Source organism: Melanaphis sacchari, unplaced genomic scaffold, assembly GCF_002803265.2.
Source record: "Melanaphis sacchari strain LSU unplaced genomic scaffold, SCAv2.0 Contig261_pilon_pilon, whole genome shotgun sequence".
Classification (NCBI taxonomy): domain Eukaryota; kingdom Metazoa; phylum Arthropoda; class Insecta; order Hemiptera; family Aphididae; genus Melanaphis; species Melanaphis sacchari.
Genome location: NW_020271135.1, coordinates 643829 through 669778, shown reverse-complemented (window position 1 = coordinate 669778; position 25950 = coordinate 643829). Strand labels below are relative to the sequence as shown.

At 25.0% G+C, this 25950-nt stretch overlaps 1 protein-coding gene across 1 annotated transcript in view; it reads left to right on the top strand.

The window, feature by feature from the left end:
- The window catches only part of LOC112595241 (cell adhesion molecule 3-like), a 259369-nt gene that overhangs the window by 181304 nt on the left and 52115 nt on the right, over nt 1-25950 (top strand). Inside the window, exon 5 of the mRNA XM_025340378.1 lies at nt 25704-25917. Within this exon, the coding sequence (XP_025196163.1) occupies nt 25704-25917 (214 nt within the window). The remainder of the gene's footprint in view (nt 1-25703; nt 25918-25950) is intronic.

The window sequence follows — 25950 nt, the reverse complement described above, 5'->3', positions numbered from 1 at the left end:
GACTTGAAACTAACATTCTATATAAAATTTAATTCTATATACAGGTACATAATGACAATTTTAAGACATTTAGATTCACTATTACTTATTTACATATTGAACTTATTCATACCGTTCTTCAGAAATCCAGTGTTAACTAAAAACTAATAAGATTATATTTTATATTATTATAATAATAATATAATAAATGCCACGTTTTCCTAAAACAAATAATTCAATTTATTGTATTACTAATAGTAAAATAAATTACTTTAATAGTAATATAAACGTATCAAATAAATAAATAATAAGCTAACAAATTGACTTCGTATGCAATGTTTTATCATTACATTCAAGTTTAATACATACACTATACACTTTAGTGACATACTCAATGAAGAAAGACACGCATAATACCTAATGTACAGCATAGCAGTACCCTGTTTATCTCACATTATAATTTATGAAAATACAAAATTTTAACATGACCAAAGTAAATTTTAAAGAAAATTATGAATTTGATTAATTTATGAGTGAAAATTAAAATAACATAAATGAACGAATACACGAATATTTTAATATATAACAAAATCGGTTGGAACCACATTTATAAATTTCTTTCTAAATATAAAACATAACTAATGTACAAATAGAACTTGACAAAATTAAATTCTATATTCAAATATTAATTTATAAACTATAAGTTAGTAAAATTAACCAAAGTACCGTCATTAGAATGTATAAAAAATATCATAACGGTATATTTTACAATAATAAACGTTTATTTTACTGTTGAAATTACGGTTTAACCGCTTTTATATTTTTTTCCTACTTTTATTAAATATTTTGCTATTCTATTGCAAAACTCCTTGGCGTTTGATTTGGACATATAGTGAGCTGTTGCAATAGGGTTTTTCTATAGCACTGTGGAAGTTAAATAACAACAGTAAAGTTTTCTAAAGACCAAAACTTTATCAATCTCAATGTTAGTGGCTAGAACTTTAAGGCTATCGTTTCATTATTCGTTAACTACTTATACCTCTACTTGGCAAACGCTCATTGCACTGCATATTTTATATGTGACTATATTATATTGTCTCATTTAGCGCCTAAATTGATGATAACAGTAAACTTTTTTTTTCATTTACTTAATCCATATATATAATATATACGTGTGTGTGTATATCACACATAAAATACACTATTATGTGAATGACTCTTTATTTTTTATTTTATTTGTTTATACGAGTACTTACCTTCGTTGCTTCACGCAGATTACTTTCATTTGGCCGTCGTTACGTTTTGTTTTTGTTACAAAATCAATTTGATTTTATTAGTTCAACCATTTTACTATTTGGCTGTATGCGTACCGCTTTCTATTTCAAACGACCAAACAGATGTCTCTGGGTTATTATCAAAAATGTTCCTTTTACAATTTCGTGTAATCTGAGTACGAAATAATGAATACATATATATATACACATACAAAAGCTCACACAGATAATGCCATATAAGTTATCAATATAATGATCAAAATACGACAAATCCGGATATCGTCAGTAAAATTCTAACAGAGCATTCGGAGTTTTTTTTTCAATCAAAATATATAAAATATAAAATATATACTAAAAGTAGTACTCCATGACCCTTACACTATTTACTAAACATTTAACCAACAGTGTTTCAAAGTAACGTTCATGAAATTTCGTTGATGTATTTTTAGTTAATATTGAGAATTTTACATCATCTATTTAAGACGAATACTTTTATATAGATATAATGAAAATAAAGAAAGATTTCTATGATATTATTACTCGTATTTTATGTTATATTTAAGTTCAAATACAGATCAACTTTTCTTACGAATAGCCATTTTTTGAACAACTTTATTAGTTTTAGTCAACAATTCATAAATATATGTAATAGTTTAGGTCGCCATTTAATAAAGAGGTACATTACTGTGTAAACTCATTATCTATCTAATCAATGTATTTTCACGAGAAAAAGCCATTAACTGGTGGATATCGGAATAAAACAATATTTAAATACCTCGATTCAGTGATAACAAAACAATTAATGACAAATAAAAATCACTAATTTAAAACTCAGCCAGTGTCAATTAAGTTAATATATCAAAATATGTTAAGTTCCAATATCCGTGTAAGACCATTTATTTAAGTTTTTTTTTTTCTTTACTCACAATTACATTTTGGTTTATCGAAATTTCAAAGTATTTTAGTATAATAATATAATATATATATGCTGTACAGTTAAAACTATATGCCATACCTAACTATTTTTAGACAACAGCGTGTTACGATCACAACATGGCCAGTGGTCGGTATTAATGTTATAAAATCATAAAAAATTGTTGAGCAAACCATATCGAGAAGAGGGACGAATAATGGTTCTTAACAATTTCATCGAGGTGACACAAACCCGGTTGTGATAACGACCACGATGAAATTAAAAAAAAAAAACTTTTTTCGCACACCCAAACATTCCCACTTCTATTCTTACCCGTTGGTCCATGTATTATACAATAGAAAGTGTGCTCGCAACTTTGTGCTAGAACTTTGAACTTTTATTTCCTTTATTGTTTCCGTACAAAGCATCCCGGACGAATAATTGTTGTTTTTTTCACTCCGCATTCTATCCTCAATTTTTTTTTAATATTTTTTTTTTTTTTATTATTATCATTATTTTTTTTATTTTAACGTCGCGCCTCAACCATTTTCATTGGTGAAACAATTTTTTTCTCCTGACCCTCGTACACCAGACGATAAAAGCTCGTATCAAATTACGCGTGACCCGATAATCACCTTAGTATGCTAGACGGGGATAATGTTTTATAGCTCACGCGGTGTTATTCCATCGTGGTTTTCGTATTCTTGTTGTAAATATTTTTTTTTCAGTTTTTCATTTGTCGTGGTAAATAAGCCTATATCAGTTGAATAAATAGTTCAAGTATAAATAAGGGATTAAATATTTAAATAAGGCGATATTATAGAGTTCAGAAACATTATATGTACTACGTATTAGGTGATAACTTAATATGTGTTTTGTTGTAATTCATATTATCAGACATAACTTCTATACAATATATATAATAATATACTCTTGTTTACCGATAATATGTTCTTGTTTACAGACAATATATAGGTGTATTAATTAAAACAAGACCTAACAAATACATTAGTATTAAATTTAGGGTATGCAATATCTATTTATGGAATATATCAGATAGTTTCCGACAGTAAAACTCATAAAATATTCTTCTAATATACTGAGTGATTAATTTATTAATCAATGCTTGATTAATTTTTTAAGTTTTTATTTTTTTGAACGATGACATTCATTTTTAATTGCATGTTCTGAAGCAAAATATTTTTCGAAGTATTTAGATACATTCAGATACTTATTTTAATTACAATAACAATATATATTTTTATTTTATACTCTAAAATATTTGTTGGAGTATTTAGATACATAGAAATCTAAATTCGAACGAGTAGTTTTTAAATCATAAGTGAATATTTAAAATTATAGTGTATGAGTGCAGTGGTACGCGAATACCCCACAAAATGCTGATCTAGTTTTTGGCTAATCTTAACTTTAAATACCTAAAACTCATAATTTAATCATACAAATTTCGATGTTTATATATCAAAATAATCCAAAAAATATTTTACTATTGAACATTAAATTAAAAAATGTATGTTGTTAATGTAATTCAAAAAAGTAAAAACTTATAAAAATTATTTAAAATTATAATTTTTTAAGAAATATTGTTTTATTTAGTCTAAAATTTATGTGAAAAAATATTTTCAAAAACATTAATGGATTTTGCAATAATGAGAGTAGTTCGATAGAATAACTACTGCCCAGTATAAATATATACACAAAGAATAAATAAATTATAATCTCTTTAACGTCAATATATAAATAATGATATGCATACGAATAGAAAATGTTAAGTTAAACTATGGGGAATACTAAAGTAAATACCGATTTGAGTGGTAAAATAACCGTTTTCAATTATATACTAATCTAATGTACGAGTATACATTATGAAAATAAAATATAAACTTAAATACAGAGCTACAGAAATTTCTGACAAATGTATTTAACTAATAATATACTTATATAAAATAGGTTTGTTATCAGTTACCAATATATAATAATTAACAATTGTCATACCTATTATGAAATCTAAATTAAATTAAGGTAATATACTAATAGTTATAGTTAAATATATTTATCAGTTTTTTCTCTTATACTCAGTACCTACTATAGAAATATATTAAAAGTACTTTTATTGTACTGTTATATGCGTATACATTTTAGAAATACTTAAATAACAGTTACGTGGTTATATGAATTTTGGCATTATATTTCGATTTAAATAAATTTAAAATTTTCAATAATATAAATGTAATATTATACGCTTAATATATATAATTAATATAGCATTATAATTATCAAATGAATTTATTAGTTTATTTGATTTTAAAATTTAATGGTTTGAATAATTAAATATTTTTATTAATTATTTTTTTAAATCGAATGCTGAAAGTAACTGAATAGTTTACTCTTCAATATATTTAATAAGTTAGTTTTTCGACATTATTCCATATAGTAGTAAATAATGTTATAAATGTACTTAACTATTATTTTATTTTATTTCTAATGTTAAGTAATATCTCTTAAGACTTTTAAAAATAATTTTTATCTTATGAATTATTCAAATGAGCAATACCAGTCGTTTAAGGAATAGTAATCAGCATAATTAATTTAACTATAAAAAATATTTAGTTACCTATGTTTCAACAAAAAAAAATAATTAAAATTCTTGTCTTACAATTAAATTTAAGATTGGCGTTGTCTGTTTAAAATCTGTAATTTGAATTTATTTTGTAATTCACATGTCATCATTTTTATATTATCTTGACTTCTACCTATAGCAAAAGTCATAACCATTATTGTGATCTCGGGCTTTAAACTATTGCTAATATTAGAACATAATATTATTATTTATTTGTGAAATTATTTTTAACGATTTATCTCATGAATTTTTATTGAATTTTCTTTCTATAAGTCGAATGAAAAAAAAAAAAAGTTATAATAGTAAAAATATTATATTAATATACTCGAACCATGAAAACTATAACAATACTCGTTTGATTATTAAACACATTAATTGTTGTTGTTATTTGTTTTATTATTTTAGATTGTTATTCAATCATGTTAAAATTATCATTTTTTTAACTGAATAACTGAATCAATATCAAAGAAAATTTAAATCATAATAAAAATACATGACCCGAACTTAGAGCTCAACAATAAATCGTGAGTCGGGTATTTTGCTTGTGGGAGTGTGTGTTAACCATAAGAATTTGCTTGGATATGTGAACAATGACTATGTGTAAATACAATAAGTTTCCGTTCGACCTTCCATTTTGCTGTTCACAATTGTAAAAGAGCCATAATAATACACGTCCGGTAAGCTAAAATCCTAGTTAGCAATTTGCAATGAATAAATAATCGTTTTAAAACAGATCATTCCAATTTAGTTGTAGTAAATATACGCGAGATGTTCATAAATTTGCAGCAAAAAGCCAATCAAGTCTAATGTATCAATCTAAATCATATAAAATCAAAACTAGATTAAGAATTATTGCCGTTTTATTAAAAGTATTGATTCTAATGAATACAATAAAAAATATATAATATATTTAAATGAATAATATAATGTATTTAAAAATGTATGTTTTTATTTTGTTACTTTTATTGTTATACATGGTGAAGGTATGTTTTGCTTGTCTTATCCAAGGACATATAATCGTGAATTATGCAAGAGAAAAAAAAATATAAATTTACTAAGAAACTTGCTGACTATTGAAAAAAGAATCATTCTATACGCACCGTTCGTTTTTCTTAAAAATCATGAGAATTCCTCAAGATTCGCTGAATCCTTGCGCACTTTGGTCCCTGGTGCAATTTAATCCGTATAGCGTACAAACTCCACCCAGTCTAACCCAGCACACTCCAAAGACGAAAGCACATAGGTATTTTCGAAGTTTTGCTGAAACTTTCCTTGCCTTCTTTGTATGCCCCGAGTGTGAGCGGCTTAATCTCCGTGCACAAGATTATTATACACAACGATATTACAATCGAATCGACGACACACGTAAACGTTTTCATTTTAGTTTTTTTTTTTCCTTTCAAACTCTTTGATAATACAATAATGTAATATACAATACTATATACAAAATAACATCGAACCTTTAACGTATTGTCGTACCACCAAGTCATGTACGTCAGATACACGTGTTTTTCGTGGTTTTCGGCGTAAAATTACAAGTTGTATAAACTTTTTAATTCGCGAAATTTGTCAGGCGGTTGCGATAACGGTGTCGCGGCAATCATAACTTTCACCGTTTCCGGCGAGAACGTTCACGTCTGATAACAATATAAACTAATCGAATTCATGTTAGGTATTTGATATGAACTGTAGAATATTGTAATATTAAATTGTCTCGAGTAAAATAAAACATTGTTCACATCGTTAAAACGACACGTATTCTGATGGCGTAATCTCCCGACGTTATGATGGGTGACGCGAAAACTAATGTATAATACAAAAATAATAGCGCGTTTAATATTATTAGGTTAAGTTTAATAATATGTTGGATGAAAAAACAAATGCAGATAATATCTTATGATAAGCGGCATGGTAGTTTGTTAAAAGCCATAAAATAAATTTATGTTTCGACGCATAAAATTTATTTTTTACGATTTAAAAATATTATTAATATTATAATATTATATTAAAGGTATGTACAATAACTTCTATAGGTTAAACTTGAAATTAGTTGTGCATCAGCTAAAAAATACGTATCACAAAAAGTCATAAAGTAACGTGAAGAGTAAATCTTATTAAAATTTCACAAATTTATATATACAAACGATTTCAATTTCTTGGAATTTTTATAATACTGACCCACGTGAATTTCGTTATTTGAATAAAAACTATAACTAAATTGTTTTTTTTTCTTAGAAATATAAAAATGTTTGTATAAATTTCGAATTAAATAATGTTCGCAATAATATAATATTACATAAGTCTATTTTCAGATACGTAACTTATTACATTATACTAAGAACCCGTTTGAGTATCAAGTTTTAATTTATCAGCATCAGACTTTCAACTAATTAATAATAGAAAGCTCAACTTAAAAGTACTTTTAAGTTTATATTTGTATATTTTAATTCATATTTTATATTTTAATTCAAAAAATATAGAATAACTAGTTAATAACCTAATGAAATAATCATGAAAATCTAATAAACATATTTACTTGATAAAACTTTTGAAGAAAATTTATTTAAGTTAAGAAGTATTTTCACAATTTGTATCATCAAAATTTTTTATAATAGTAATTATCAAAGTTAACGAAACATTTTTGATTACGGACAATCATACTAACAATATTATCCTTATTTCTTGTATTAAGCAATTATTTTTTTTGTATTCCATAACGAAATATTTTTATGAATATTTTAAAATAAACATCAACCATAAAAACTTATAAATATTTTTTGATAAGGTATATTTGTAAAAATTGAAATTTAAAATTAAATGGACTGCATATTATCAAAAACTAAAAAATAAAAAAAAAGTTACATTTTTTCTTATTATGTTTTGATTTTTGTTAAACTTATAATATAGTTGATTTGTTATTTCATGCAATTACATATACATTTTTACTTACTATATTTTATTTATTTAATAAATTACAGTTCAGCCAAAATGAATAATAGGTAACATAGATAGTATAATTCTTAACATATTAAACATAAAACAATTATATTAAAAGTAAAAACTAATCAATAATATAAAATTTATACATAAAATCAGGATTCTCTTTTGATAAATACCATAATTCCTGTAAGAAAGGATTATTATTAATTAATGAAGCGTGATGGGATAAAAATATTTATTTCAGAATGCATGTCCAGTAAGTGAATAGAATCACTAATTAATTTGTATAGAAAGTACAGATTTCTCTGTTTCTTGCGATCGAACAACAACTAGGGAACAAAATGATCAAAGACTAAAAATGATTCAGAATAAATTATCAAGAACTTCAACGGTCACCTTTTTGATAATACACAACATTTTAATGATTTAATGAATATTTTATTTATATGTAAATAAATAGTTATTCAAGTTACTAAAAAGTTACTAATAAATGTAAAACCTAAAACAATAGAATTATTCGAGGAATAAACATTAAAAAATACATCAATTTTATTATTTTTTAAAGATAAGTTTAACTTATAACTAATAAGTTGATATTAGCTTAGATTACAATTCATCTATATAATTATTTCTAATAATTTAGCTATGAAAAAATAAAAATCACTTAACTTGATGCTATTAATATTTTTCTCTTGATGCTGATATTATACATAGGTTATAAATAATTAACTTGAAAATAAAATAAACTAACAAATGAGAATTATAACAGAATAAAGTCTCAATATTACATACTTGTTTTTCTTTATGCTTTTGATATCTTAAAATGAGCTAATATCATTGATTAATAAACACATTTTGTAACTACTTTAAAATACAGTATTAAATGTATCTTTCAAGTAATTTAATTAACCACAGTACTTATAGGGGTCGTGCAAATATAACAATGAGAATAATATAATTGAACAATTATTTATTCGTTTTGCAAGCATTTTTCTATTTTATTTCATATACTATCGAGATTATTAACGATAGATTTTTTTTTAATATTTTTTTGAATAATTTAGTTGTAAATAATTCATCTTTTGTTATTAGACAAACATAATTTCGGAAGTTTGACAGTATAATTATATTATAACGGTTTAGATTTGAATACACTCAACGCGCAAATGGTATTTCGACGACCGTGAGGAGGTTAGTTCACCAAACGAAATAAATGACACTGTTGTGCGGTGTTTGAACATCAAAATTGGTTACCGAACCCGATTCAGTGGTTCTCTCATTAGTGACCTTTAATGAACGCTGACCCACCATTCATTGTAATGTAAACCACTTTGCTGGTATTCTCTCAGATGTCAATTATATTCGTTCGTTGGTTTGCTCATACCAGCTATTGGTTTGTCAAACCTTCCGGTAATTCTGTCTAACAATCCAAGCACCGGTAGTTATTCAATTGCTACTGTGAATATATGTAACTCATTTACGGTTTCTCATGTTATTATAATATTATAGCTAAAGGCATATAATTATTTTTTTTTCAAGTCATATCAAACTGCCTTTAATAAAAAATAACTATAATTTTGGTATGAAGTTTTTATTAAAGCGTTTTAAAATTTTTATAATTTTTATTTACTATTTACTATATTATTATTATTATATTTATATTAATAGATTATGTATAAAAGATTGACAGAAAAATATTTCATGCTTTATAGAGTATTCTTTTTAAAATTTTTGAAAATAGAGTCTTCACGTTTTCCAAAAACTTAAAAAAGTACACCCAAATTTCGTTATATGCGTTTAAATTATCAACTTAATACTTTAAATAAAAATTTAAAACATTAAAATGATTTTAAAGATGTCCGTTTTTATATCATATTAAAAAATAATAATTTTTAAACAAATAAATATATTTTACAAAAGGCTATATTAAGATTTATAGTGTAGATGTTGTTATCTCTGTTTAATGGTAAATGTTCAATTATCTTAAAAGTTAATATGAAATGTGTAATAAAATAACCACCATTCAATATTCATAGTACCACAAGAAAAGAGTGAGAGATATCAAAAACTTATTAAAATTAATTAAGACGAAATCAAAGATACCAAAACATTCATAATCAAAATGTTTGATTCATGGTAACTTATTACTGGCGATGTTTCATAATATATTTTATGTGCTATTATATAAAAAAAAAAAAATTAAAGCTTAAAAAGAAATCAAAAAAAGACCATTCAATAAAACAAACTTTTAAAAATATTATTAATCTTATTCGTATCATCATGCGTTTACAATTCAATATCATATATATACTATACATAGTGGATAAGTTTTATTATATTTATATTGTTGTAAGACTTTATTTTGCGAACATGATTCAATTTTGATATGTACAGAGTATTAGAATCGAAATAGAAATGATAGTAATTTACTGGTTCTTCTTTCAGTTTATACATTATTAGCTAACGAATAACAATACAATTATACATAATATGTATCAGGCCATAATCTAAATTAATATCATATAAAAATATAAATATTTTGACTAACGACTATTTAACTTAAGTGTTTTAAAAATCTTTCTACTTAAACGTATTTTTAGTTTCATTTTTGACCACAATTATATAATTATTGATTATAAATTATTGACTATGCGAGTATTTATTTTCCAAAGATAAGCTTTGGAATATATTTATTTCAAAATAGCTTTTTACTAACCTTTTATACATTTTTTATAAAAAAAATTCAAAGTAATATAAATTTATGTTCAGCACAGTGTTTTAAGAAAAAAAAATCGTTATTTTTAAATTTTATTTTAACTCCATTTAATAATTGCATGATATATTTTAAATATTATTACATTTCATATAGCTGATAAACTACATTTGAATTGTAATTTTTAAATTAAAAATCTAACACGATATTTTAAGTAAATAATATACTTTGAACTATTTAAAATAAATTAACGTAAGTTTTGATTCTCGATTTTTACGTCAACATTTATAACGTTTCTAATAATTATTATTAATGTATAAAACAGATGAAGAAACATTAATAACTCAAACAAATTAGGTGCTAAATACACCACATTATCTCTACATTCTTGAATTAACAAAAATAATGAATGTTCGTTCAACAATATTCTATTATTCACAATAATAAATATAATAGAAACGGTACGCCAAGTTATCATTAGGCCTTCCTGAAAACAAATTAGCTTTTACATCATTCAAAATCAGAGTACCCACTTCTTTATATATCAGAGTTAATTTCAGCTTTGAATAAAAAAAACCTATATTTATATCCTACTCCGAGAATTATATTCAAATTAAATAGTATATATATTAAAATCGCAGTAATTGAAAAAAAACGCCAATATTTTTATAAATGCTTGATACTTAAAAATAATAATCTTTGAAATCTATTTTCTGTATAGTTTATATATAGTTATTTAAATGAATATTTGAAAATATTATAAAATTAAAAATCATATTTACAGCACGATACATATTATTATAATCTAGAGAAAGGTTTAATAAGACTCGTACAATATATCCAACAACTGTTATCAACTAACACTAAGCCAATCGCATTCATCAGAATTTATTTTCATATCATGATCAGGAAACGAAAAATCTGGCAAAATTGCCAACAAAATTGTCATATCCGATCAATCCTTGAAAATTAAACTTACCTCTTTATATCATTATCTCCAATAGAATCAATGAAACATGGCAAAACTATTATCACAAAATACCTCTAATAAATATAAAACCTTCTAATCAAAAATAGAAAATCTTCCTCAGCCTTAAGAAAAGAAACAAAGTTACCATCACTCGGGCCAGAATAAGATATAACCATCTAACCGACTTTTTCATCATAACCAATGAATCAGCTTCAATATAAGATACGTCAAACAAGGCAAACCCGCCAATCTACCACATAGTGACTGAGTACCTAAATTACACTGAAATATGAAAAAACTTCACTGACGCAACTTCACCTCGAATGGTACTGAACGAAGAAAACACTCAAGCAATTTTCCTATTTTTCAATAGTATTCACTTAAGCCAAAAAATTTAAACAATGTAAATCATTTTCCTTTTGTTTCGTTTATAAACTCATATATTTATGCTTAAAGTAGTCTAAACAATAACCATAGTTATTGAAGTCTTAATAGCTACTAAAAAAAAAAAAAAGAACCGAGTATTTCATCGAAGTAAATATTAATTACATATTTTTTCCTACCCTAAGAAATATTTATTTTAAAATTCCAAGTACCCGAATCTTTTTTCTAGAAGATTATCTATGATGCATAATGTTCCTCAACAATTAACTTATTAATGTACAGAGCTCACGTAGTTCAACTCAAATTGACTTCTAGCTATCCAATTGGTGATGCATGACCATAAATCGAACATAATTTTCCATGCTATTCATCACACTAGAATGACCAAAGTTGACGTCTTTCAATGCAATTCAGCGTACACAAATATCAATATGTATATAATTTCACATTCTCCACATTTTCGTAGTTTAAGAAAAGTTTTTGCACCCAGACATATCGACAACAATAGTTGGTTCAAAAACTATTGGAGTATTAGAACCTACAACAAGAAGACTGAAAATTTCACAATGTTCTCTTATTCTATGTTCTCTATTATTTGCTATAATGATTTATCTGCATTTCTGGAATTTGTAAATATGTTTTTTTATTGACATTAGTTTAGCAAATAGTTTTTATTGTATTTTATAGAGCGATAATTTTTTTTTAAATTTTATTTTTGTTGAACTAGACATTCCTAGTGTATTGTAACAATTAAAAATAAGTTTTGAACTATCCATTTAATTGACCTATTTTTTTTTTTTTTTACATACATAATATAGTTTTTATTTCAAATCATTCAAATTCTATACATCCCATCATATACGCTGTTGATGTAGGAATTCTCAAAACGTAACATAATATGCAGTAAAAACGAGTTATCAAATTATACAATTTATGTTTTTTTTTTTTTTTTCATTATTAATATATTGAAACCTTTTAAATTACTTAAAAAATTAGGTTGATATATTATGCAATACTGTTTGTTATTAGCTTATAAACATGTTAATATATAATTAATGAGAATTTTTAACATACTATTTTATATATATATATATATATTATTTTAAATATTATATTTTAGGTTAATAGCTTAATTTTTAAAAGTTACGTTATATATATATATATATATATATATATTATTCTGGACTATATTATGGTTATCATCATTAGTCATTATCGTCAAGAATAAATCGTGTCCTATGAAAATAATTACTAAATTTATTCAAAAATCCTATGTATTTTTACCATTTCTATTCAAAAAGTTTTATAAAATAACCTTCTGATCACTACCAAATTATTTTAAAGCGGTATTAAAAATATCATTTCACTAAATCACAGTGCATGAAGTACATGAAAAAAAATGTCTATACCTGTAGATTGAGAAAATTTAAATCTTTAAATATTATTTTTCATCATTTTTTCGTACAGCAAACTAAAATATATGATTTCATGATGAAATATTCGATCTAAGTTTCATTAATTTGAAAACTTTTGCAGTTTGTTTTCGAACTTCAGTTTAACTTACTGGTGATATATTGTTACTGAAACATTTCAAATGTATTACTAAAAATTGTATTAATAAAATACATTTAACATTTAACATGGTACTTTATTCAACAAAATTTTATTTTTTGCCGTACACAATAATTTACATCATGTCGTAAAAATGGGTAGTGCGAAAAAAATTAAATTCTAATTAAACTGTACAAAAACCTTAAGTAAAATTTTCGCTTATTATGTTAATTGCTTAATAAACTATTTTCATTGCTTTTCTGAAAAAAATTCTATTTAATGAATAATCACGTTAATAAAAACGTTATATTATATAGAGGAAAATATAACCGTAATTTAAATTTAACGTATCAGGTCAATAAAATCCTAAAAAATTCTTATTTAAATAATTTAAAGATGTCATTAAAAACTTTGTTATTTTACTTATTAACGACAAACTATTATTATAGCTACGTGTTAAAAGGTTATGCTATTTCTCGTTTAAATACTACCTATGATAAAAGAAACACGTTTAAAAATAATATTTCAATCCATATATTTGAATATTATTTCTGATCAATCAATTTAATGTACATATCTCGTTGATCACAAAAACTATGCGTGAATAACTATATATTTGAAATGATTTCACAAATTAAATCCTTACGATTCCTAATCATTCCAATATGCATTAAACGTCAAGAAAAAAGCTTTAAAACAACGAGATTAAACTACCAAATATTAATTATCTTCCTATTCATCGAATTCACATTTTCATTAACAAAAGGGCCCGCAATATCACATTTACATGCGTGACATTTGCGATTAAATGTTCCAAATCTATTGGAAAATGTTCCACTAATGTTATGTAGATAACTTAATTCAATAACGCAAACGCAATATGGTTTATGGACATGCTTGTGAGAAAATAAACGCACGTATTTTACACAGTAGGCGTAATGAGTTTAATGTATATACAAATATGCTATATGATATGCATATATATGTATGAACATCATGTAAAGTTATGTGGATGAACTTTTTTTCAAAAAATCCCAGTTATTTGTGTTATGCATTTTAAATTTGAAATACCTATATAATATTCTTCACAGCGAGTACTTTTTTAATTTTTTTACCATAATTGATTGAATACGACGATAATTTCATTGAAGACTGATTATGCTGTGAGTGACAGATTACGAAATTATAAATCATAATCATTACATTTATTGAGTTAACAATTCAGGAAAAATATATCTAAGTAAATGGTATTCGTAAAATCACTTAAAATTAGCTAGAAATGCTAAATATTGCAAGTAAGGTATTATTTTATTTTTAGGCTTAAGTGTTTGTATGAAATATACGAGTTATTTATATTATGATTGTTAAAAATAACAAAAAAAATTTGGTTGACATAGGATTTAAATAAATTGGTGGTTTATTATAAAATAGAAATAAATAATTATTCTACAGAGATATAGACCGATATATATTATATAATATATTTAAAATTTATTTAATCCAAATTCGTGTTTATGAAAATGCAATGTTGGTACAAAATAATACTTGAGATTATTCTTTTTAATATAGTTTTTGTCATTAATGGTTGAATTATTTTTACATTAACATAAATTGGCCAATATTTTAAGTTGGTTATTACCTCTAATTGGCTGTAATCAAAATTTATTTAAAATATACCTAGGTATTTGATAATTAATGAATTTTGTAACAACTACATAAGAATAGGTATTAGTAATATTAAATAATATTATATCAACTTTGATAGGGAATTCGATTGAAGGGAACGAATAGACTGAATTGTAATCAGCGTAAAGAAAAACCATGTCATTAATAGAATAAGAAAGAAAAGAGAAATGTGACCTCTATAGTAGGTAAATGACATTGAGTGACATTTAGATATATTAAATGCAGCTATAACGAGTTTTTGACCTCAATTGACAAATCTGTTCAACCGTTTTGAAAATGACCGCAATCACTTATTGATTTGATTCTATCAAATAGTTTCACTTCGTTTGAAAAACAAAGTGAGCACATAAAGATATTCTGAAATAAACAATATTGGTAGTATTAATAAAATATAAATAATAATAATGTAGTCGATGACTGATTCATATAAAACAGATTTTCGTTCTATAGAGTTTTGAAAAAAAAATTTATTTTTGTATTTGGATCAGTTCATGTTATACATAATCTCCGATTATTCTAAGCAACAAAATTATAATGATCGACATCAAGTATCTTAAATTTAGGCTTGATATTAAACAAATGTTTAACTGGAATGAAAAACACTAACCAAAAATGGATCTTGTTAAACTTCAGAATTTAGTCATTTTACCGATTTTTTAGAAAACACACCACACTTAGTTCAAAATACAAACTGCTACCTGTACATAATTTTTCTTGTAAAGCTTATATGAAAATAATATTTTATCTTACACATTACTTCAAATGAATGTAATATTGTATATAAATATAAGCTTTAAGATCAAAATAATTTTAAATGAGCCATTTTATGTCTTGAATTATATACTTTACTCAAATTTAAAAGTTCTAATACTGTCAAAAGTAGTATTAGTAGTAGTAGTAAATACAGTAGGTATCATTTGTTCTCATAATGCATATGAATTTTATTTACATATATATTTTTTACGAATTATATATTTTTAATTTAATATTTATCTATGTGACGGTAAGCATACTTAGAATTATTTTATCGTTAAATATAACAAGATACCCGTGCATATTACTTCCATCTTAAAAACATAACAATATTACAAATTTAAATTTATCAGAACCAATTTTGTGTTTTTAGCTTTAATATTAAAGTGAATCAACATAATATTGTCAATTTTTTATGTTCATTATCAAGTTAAATCTACCTATGTAAATTATTATATTATAAAAATGGTTATAATTTAATCAAAAATTTAAATACTGTAAAAAACTTAAGTACTTATAGATAATGGCCTTACCATTAACTTTGATGATATAGTTTAATAAATTTTAATATTTAAGCTATAGTCTACAATTGGTTATGCTGAATACTATTTTACTACATTATATGTTTAAAAGCAGAGTCAACAAATGACTGGAAAGAAGGTCTTGTGTTCACTTAATTAATTTGAGTAATAATTAACTGTCCGTGGTAGATTTATTTTCTTAAAAAAAAAGTCTAGGAAGTATTGAGTTGCTTTTTATCATTATAAAATTGTATATTCGCATGCATAAACTAATTTACTATTTAGCCTAGTGAGTTAATTTAATTTTACTCTATTAAACTAATAAACAGCTATTGGTTTAACGGTTTATGTGACAAAAAATGTGTTTTGTTATAAATAATTTTTTGGATAAAACTATTACAGAAAGTCTTATGCAGCACTTTAGTGGAGAGTAAATTAAAAAAAGTTTTACATAAAGAGATACATTTTCGAATTTAAAAATAATTTTGAAGAATATTTAAAATAATATAACCATAAAAACTATAGAAATAAAATTTAGAGAAAGTACTTATTTTTGATGATGTCTAACTATTTTCAAAATTAAAAATAATAAAATACATTATAGACATACTATTATAAGTAAAAAAAGGCAAGTTACTATCATAGCAAGTCTTATTTATTATTTAATAATTTTTTGTTTAAAATATTATTATTATTTTGTATTTTTTAAACTTTATAAAAGTAGTAAAACTGTATAGAGGATAAAAACATTTAAATGACCAACATATTTATATAGTTTTACAATTTTAGTTCTTTTATCTTTAAAATCACAGATGGATTACAATTATTTATCATGAAACATTTTGGTTTACTAATTGAAAAAAATATTACTAAGAAACTATTGTATATAACTATTGTTTCATTCTGTCATTACTTTCATTGTTCACATTTTTTTCTGTTGTTAAATTTAATCAATTTTTGATGCTAACAACCGCCTAAAACTTTTAATCATTACCACTAAGCTAGAAATAAATGTTTTATTACGTACACTTGTATCACATACTAAAAGATTAGGTTAGTTAAATTTACTTTTTCCTATTATAATTCTTTCTCTTCTTTTTCGTGGTTACCGGCCTTTAAAACCATACCGTCCAACAAATTTGCCTCCAGCTTTCCCTTTATAATGATAATTCCTTCCAATCCTCTCCTGGCTTTACTTTTAATATGTGTGTTAAGTAAAACAAAATCTGTAAATGGTTGAAATAATAATTATTATCATACATTTTTCAATTCATAATTTGTATAACATAATGTCGTTAATTTTTTTGTTTAAAAACATTACATGGAATTTCAAATTTAAAAAAAATATTGTCCATGTAAGGAATATTTCTATAATTATAACAACACTTTACTAAAATTAAGTTAATAACAGCGAAATTATTCAGCTTAACCGTAAGTTTTAATGATGCTTACACACATTAAAAATTAATATAATTGAATAAAATCCAAAGACTACTGTATCATTGATAATTTTATTATTCTAAATTTTCTACCAAAACTAAAACATAAATGGTTCAACACAAGTAGATTCTGTAATTTTTTTTTTTAATATTTTTTTCAATTAAAGTAATTTTATAAATTATTATATAGTTTATAACTCATTTTTAACCATATTAATAAGCTATACGCTGTATGAACAAAACATATATTTAATTTTTTATTTTAATTTTTTACTTTGTTATATGTTCTCATATAAATTCTTCATTTCCCTCAGAAAACGTATCATTGACTAACATATTTTAATAATTAAAATGTTATTTTACACACAATTAATTGTTTTTCCTAAATTCAATTGGTAAAAACTAATAACTATCACGCTGCATATAGTTTATGATCGTGTATATTATGTATATAAATGAGTATAATATACGTTGTAACTATTATTACTTTTTTAATTCATAACATTGGTTTTAATTAGTTGACTTCGCGTGAAAGTAGTATTAATTTATTTTTAACAAAAGAATACTTCATAATTTAACTTATTTTTTTTATCAGAAGAAAACGAAATTTTTTTTTGAAACAGTCTCGTTCTCATCAATAATAATTAATAGAATGTACGCAATAGGTGTATTTAACAAATATTGTGACTGGCCTTGATCTTTGGTACGGTATTAACAATATTACGATCAAAGAGCGGCGTTAGTATTTAACGATCCGAGGGGTACTTTCTATCTCGAGGAGGAAGAGGGGGAAGAAGAGTGACAAACAATGTTTTCGATTTGAAATTACTTGAAAAACACACCCGTGGGGTTTTCGGTTTCCTGATGGCCCTATTGTTTACTATAGTATTCCAAAACTGCATTTCGATAGAAGCATTTCATTGTATTCAGTTCAGCTGAGCGACAAGTAGCTATATCAACGTTTTATTGCTCACAATAATAATTGTAAACGCATTAATAACACATAACCTATACAACTAGCTATTATGATCTGTATGACGTATATATGTCTGTCGATATTGTAAAATGAGCACCGGTGGCTCGGCAATCATAGTATAAAATCAGTAACTATAAACATAATGTGTAAGTTCAAGTATTAGTTTTTATTAAAATCGGAAATAAATACTGAATTAACAAACGAAATATTTGTACAACGTCACGAAAACTTTCATATCTAATGCGTATAAAAAGCACAGAATAAAGGCTCCCAAAACCAAAAAATAATAATAATTTTAAAAACAAAATACAACAACTTAATACTATTAAATCCATTGCGCCGTTCAGAAGGATTACAACTATTATATACATCACTTTCACACGAATACATCACGCCGAAACCCTCATGATACTACCACTGTTGTGACCACTTCTTATCGAGGAATCTAGTAGTAAGTAAGACGATAAAGACATCACTCTTAACTGCTGAGCAATATCGACGAACGAGGCCAGGAGCAGTCGGTTTCCTATTCAGATTACTTGAAAGCGCTGTATAATATATACGACGTTAGACGACGCTAACTTAACTACACAACACGCACGTGGCTAAAATTAAAACACTATACCTATTCTAAGACTCGAACATCACAGTCAGTTGTTCATGTCTTTATATTAACATTCCCGAAATTGTAGAAGCGTTGGACTATCTTTGAGTGTTGTAACTGCACGATGCGCAATATGATAAATGATGATGACTGGAATAAGATAAACGTTTTCGAGAGAAAGCATTCCGCATTTCCAACATATTAAAGTGCACAGTTTGTTAATAATAAATATTTATTGTATTTTTCACAAATTATTTATCTATTAGTAAACATTAGTGAAGAACTATATTCGTAAGTTAAACCAATAAAATATTATAGGCACAAGTATGTATTATATTATCATTATTATTATTATTTCAATAACTAAAAGAAATAATATTGAATTATTTTTTTCTTAACATCGTGCTTATTTGAACATAAGAAAATACAGTTACTTTTTATTTTTATATAGTTTAATCCACTTTGTTAATGTATCAATGACATTTTTTTTTTATGCTCTTATCAGCGTTAACTTAAAAAATATATAAGTAAGATATATAACACAGTTATTACAAAATTCGGTAATATTTATTCTTAAATTAAAATACATTTAAAATGAAAAAAATGTATTAAGATAAATTATAAACGCCTTATAATTAATTTTAAAAATATTAAAATACATTATTTTATTATTTACTTATAGTATAACTATTATGTAAAAACATTAAATTGTAACATTTAAATCCATATTTTAAATTATTTTTTTAAATTTTGTATTAAATATCCAAGTAGTTCTATAAATTGCTTAATTTTTAATTTTAAAGTTAATAATGCCCAAGAGCTAAATTAAAAATTATAAAATAAGAATTATTTTTTATGACACATTAAAACTAATAATGAAACTAAAATTATTTTGTTTTTGAACAATTGTATTAAGCATATTATGAAATCATATTATTCGGGTAAAACTTTCCTTTAAAAAAAAAAAAAGGAGCAACTATTGTTCCCAGTATTTTATATTATAAATCAAAGCGATAAAAATAATATTACCAATCAAACAATTTCAGTAAAATTACAATTTTAGTATTATTTTGTATTAATAGTATTATACAAAAAGGTATAAAAGAAAATCGTATTCCTTAAAACACTCTTTGATAAAATTCATATTTTCGTTCTATTTCTATTTTTGGATATTCAATATCACGCTAGTATATTTTCAAAAACGGTATTGTTTTTACGACTTTGGAAATTTCTTATATCATAACGCAATAAAAATATAATATAAGTACCAATAATAGTACAATAAAAGACAGTTGGGTTATTTTTTATGAAAAATAATAAATTATAAAATATGTAATGAGTCATTACTAATAACTGATGGATAACATCGTTTATACTATTTAAATTTATAGCAAATCTCGTTTGGTGAAAAATTCTTCATTTCATAACATTAACTTACAATATTTGATGAGTTTTTATATTTTTTTTTCTACGAGTATAGCTGTAATATTAATCTGTAATTTACCATGAACTTATGGTTAACACCTTGATTTCTAATAATTGTTAACAAGTTTATTAAATGATACGAAATTATATTTAAATTATTTAAAAATGTTTGTTTACGTTTGTAAAACGTAAACAAAGGGAGTTAAAAAAAAAAAAAAAGAACCATAATATTGTTTAAGGTAATTTACAATAAAACAGCGAAGCTCCCAACACGTGAGCTGAATTACTTTTTGTGTAATAACTATAATATTGAAGTTAAAATAATATACTCAGTTCTCGAACTATGTCTGCATGTGTTATTAAATCTATACAATCCGAGACGTTTTGATTTGGTTTCATAAAACAGTCCGACACTCAACGTCAGTGGTCTTATTATAATGTAATAAATTATATAATATTATATTATAACCACCGCGATATTTGCTCGTTTAACACACGTATTTTGTACATAATAAATGAAACAATGACATGCAATATTAATACATAAACGAGTATTATACAGAAAAAAACGCTATTAAAAATCTCTAAACAGTCTCATCCGCCTGTTTTGTGTTCAACGTATAGTGGCTTTTTTTTTTTTTTTTTAATGTTATTATTTATTTTTTTACTATTTTAATTATACGAGTTGTCCTTTTCTCTTTTACGCGATACATGTGCTTGCCACATTATTTGTAGCACAGGATTTTTTTTCTATTGCTGTCCGAAAAGCGCCCTCGCCCATGCACTCACAGTCGACGTGCGGCAACGTGACGGGACGTTGTAGGGAGGCGTTACTCGTAAAAACGGCCGAAATCTGGAAAATTAGTGAGCCGGGTCGGTCGGTCGGTCGGCCGTCGCAATTTATGGCCAATTCGCGCATACATCATTCGCTCACTGCATGGCCACGGGGCGTGCAGATGTGTATATATGTATTATGTATATAATATGTGTGTGCGTCACGTGGATTATTTTCAAAAACGCCATCAATTCATTGGCGAACGGTGCCACCCCCCCCCCCATCCGCCCACATATAAAGACAGTATGCGTGTTCCACCCCTCCGGCGGCGTTTTGACAAGGCAGTGCAATTCATCAATCCGACAGCTCAGCGTGCGCCACCTCTGCAACAGCGTTGTATTTTATTTGAGTATATCATAATATGTTATTATAATATATAGTAAGGATGACACTCGTTTCCAGAGTCAAATTTTGTGGTTTCAAAAACAAATATATATTATGTTATTAGTTATGTACTGGAGTACTCACATGAGTAAAACATTTTTTTAACTGACTTTTCATAAATATCAAGAATCGATGACCTAATGTGTTGCGCGCCAGTATAGAAATCCCTCTGTAGGTACATACGATATTATTGTTATTAAATTGACGTGCATTTGTTGTTATCAGTTATACCGTAATCACACAAACTGCGCGTACACATGCTACACAAAAATCATTGTTGTATTTGTGGATGGTGGCTCTGTGTGCGTGTGTGTGTGCGAGGGTCATCGATGAAGGAGAGGGGGGTTGTCGAGAACTATCACGTTGACGCCAAAATTATTAATCTTTTCCCGCAGTCTCCGCTAGTCACTGATTCTGGCATGCTACCACCGACCATGGTCGACAAGGTGACTTGCCGCCTTGAACTCCAACCACCGCCAATAACGCATCCTACCTTTGTTGGGTTATTTTAGTATTGTTTTAAGCTCTTATACTAAAACTATTAACATTGCAACTACCTTAACGGGATAGATTTAAGAAATTAATGGATAAACGTAGAGTCACGCCTTAGTCAACTTTCACCACGCTCTCCTTCCACCTATAGTCATAAAAATCCCACAAAAGTTTTGTCAAATCTGTCACATGCTTATTTTGTTGTCCACTGCAGTAAGTTTATCCTATGAACAGTATGAACTATTGACAATTATCACTCAATCTAACGTCATACTGTAATAAAATTTAACTTTATCACGTCCAAAAACTCATTGACTTACCATCCGTAAATAGATTCCTTCTGACCGCATACCTGGACAAGTTCATTACAAATATGTCTAACACTGTTTCAATCAAATGTCACAAAATATATCGACAATTTTTACGAAAAGAGTTAATCAAATGTGCATAGAATACTTCACTTGTAAATAATACAATATTTTATACAGACACGGTTATATAGTTTCCAAAATATGTATTATGTATTTATCACTTCAAAATTTACTGTAGTTTATTTTATTTTTATCATTCTATTACTTTAAAGCTGATATATAACAGTGTATTCAAACATATACCAAAAACGAAATTTAATTACTACTCACATATTAAAAATTTTTGTTTGACGTCAAATGACCCACAAATTCGAAAACTATAAATATTACTATTACAGAAGTATATCATTATTCTCATAAATAGTATCATCTGGTGAACATTTTTGCTAAAATATGTTCAAAACTATTTCGACATCTGTTTGCTGTGTAATTTATATCATCCCATATTTAAAACGTCAACAGTAATACATAGATTTTGGCGTTACAAAAATACAGACCGACCTTACAGACAAGAAGCTTTTTATTTACAACCATTGTAATTATGTTCTTCTACGTTATTAAAGGTTATTGATTACACACTATGTAAAGCCTAAAATTATATATATTGCAAGCGATACTATATCCGAAGTCTAACAGTAAATTTATATTATCTCAAAATTACTCAATACTGTTGAAATATAATAAAGACCATAACATAACCATTTATGATCAATATATGTATTAACAAATTATTATTGAAGTATAATAAATTGGTCTTATTATAATCAATGACTTATTATTACTATGAATTTGTTTTTACAGCGATATGATCATATATGATTTTCAATAAAATATATCATTAAAAGTGTAGAGACTTCTAAATCATTTAAACATATACCTTTTCATCATAATTTATTAATTTTGAAAATCCTCATCCATTAATTAATTTTATAAACATATTGAAATACAAAAAATATTATAACTAATAGCTTTAGCTTCATGTAAGACCATTTTTCTAGTGCGAAAATGTATTATTGCTATTAAATGTACAACTAACTATACACCTCTACACATTAAACTGCTTCAGCGAAAGTTTTTTCTGTATTCTGAATAGAGTTTTTTTTAATAATTAACTATTTCGCAAATACTATTACAAAGTATTAAAACTTTTATGCCACGCTTAAAAAAAAAAAAAAAAAAAAAAGAATAGCTGTGGATTAACCAAAAAGAAAAAATGTATCATAATAAATTTTCTTATATTTTGGCTTAGTCAGATTTAACCTGGATACTAAAAAATAGTAAATATAAAATAGTAATAAATCAAGTCAATAAAAAAATATTACAAACTTTAAAATGACCAGTGGTAACAAACTTTCTTTGTATTTATATTTATCAGATATTCAAACGATATTCATAAAAATTAAATCAAAGTTATTATTAACAATACAAACAATAATTGAGTATGTAAGATAAGCAAAATGTATAAACTAAGTGAATCTTTTTATACTATTGGTTACTTTATTAATAGTAAGAAACCTTCAAAGTTCACTGTGAAAAAAATAATAGTAAGTATATCAATAATAAACTAGTTCAAATAATTAATTTATTTTAGAAAAAAATAAATAATTTTCGTAAAATATAATTATACTTTTAAATTTACCTAATAGTCTTATTTAATATTTATATTAACTGGTCGGCGCAATGTGTAGGCAATTTCAGTACATTGACGAGTAGGTGGCTATTGGATAGTATACTGCGTTATTTAGTAATTTGATATAATGAATAAAATATAAAAAATAAAATAATTAAAACAATGGGTTATTCAATATTTTAAAAATTATTCGTATATATAAGATATTAGATAAAAAATATATCTCTTTTTAAAAAAAAAAAAAAATAATGACCATCACTAATAATTATACCGAATACGTATAGAACATAATAAGAACTTAAGAAGAAAATTATTCATGTACCTATCTGAATCTATTATGACATATTTTTAGTACCTATTTATTTTCAAGTTAATTTTTACATAAGAAAAACGATTTATTTAACTTTTTATATTTATTAAATTTAATTGGAAAATAATTTTATTTATCATTAGTAATATGATAACTGAATATCAGTATTAGTGTATTTTATATTTTTATTACTATACAAATTTTCCAATTATGATAATTATTTAAGTATAAACACGACTGAACTTATAGATAAATTATGATTTTGGGATTATAGATTGTGTGAATTTTTTATTCTTCTTAAATATTAACATTTTCTATAAAACATTAGATTACTTTTAAGCTTTTGCCAATTTATAATTTATATCATATCATCTTAGGAAAAAAAAATAAACAATTATAATTAATTAATGGTACTTATATCTTATAGTAAAATAAATTATAATAATTTATCACAGTATATAGTTTTGATAAAATATAATATTAACCGACAAACCACTTCTGCACTTAGAATTATTTTTAGTATGCAATTAATTATCATTGTTTTCATATTCAACGCATACCTTACAGCAATTTGCTTAATTACGAGATATACTTGACCACTACTAAACAGCACAGTACGGTTACCTACTTTCCATATTTTTTTATTTTTATCTTATTATTTCAAGTAGGTTACTTTCTATTTAACCATTTAAATAACGAGAATTTACTTAAAATACCATTTTTTTTATTATTTAAATAAATCATTTATATTATTAATAATAAATTATAATATGTTTCTTAGCAAAGATTAAGGAAAAAACTAAAATTGGCAATTTTATTGTATAAGTGTAAATAAAGTAAAACTTTAAAAGTTGCCGAAATATGTACCTATTTAGTTTTTACAATAGTATGTATTTTTTCATATATTTTATACAGGTTACATGGGTTCATCGAAAATCAGACGATATACAGCTACTTACTGTGGGCCGTCAAGTGCATAGCTCAGACCAGAGGATATCATTGAGCTTCAGATATCCTAATAACTGGAGACTTCAAATCGTCTATATAACTGATAGAGACGATGGGGTGTACGAGTGTCAAGTAGCAACACACCCACCAACCACCAAGAAAACATACCTTAGGGTCGATGGTATGTATATTATAATAAAACAAAATATATAAA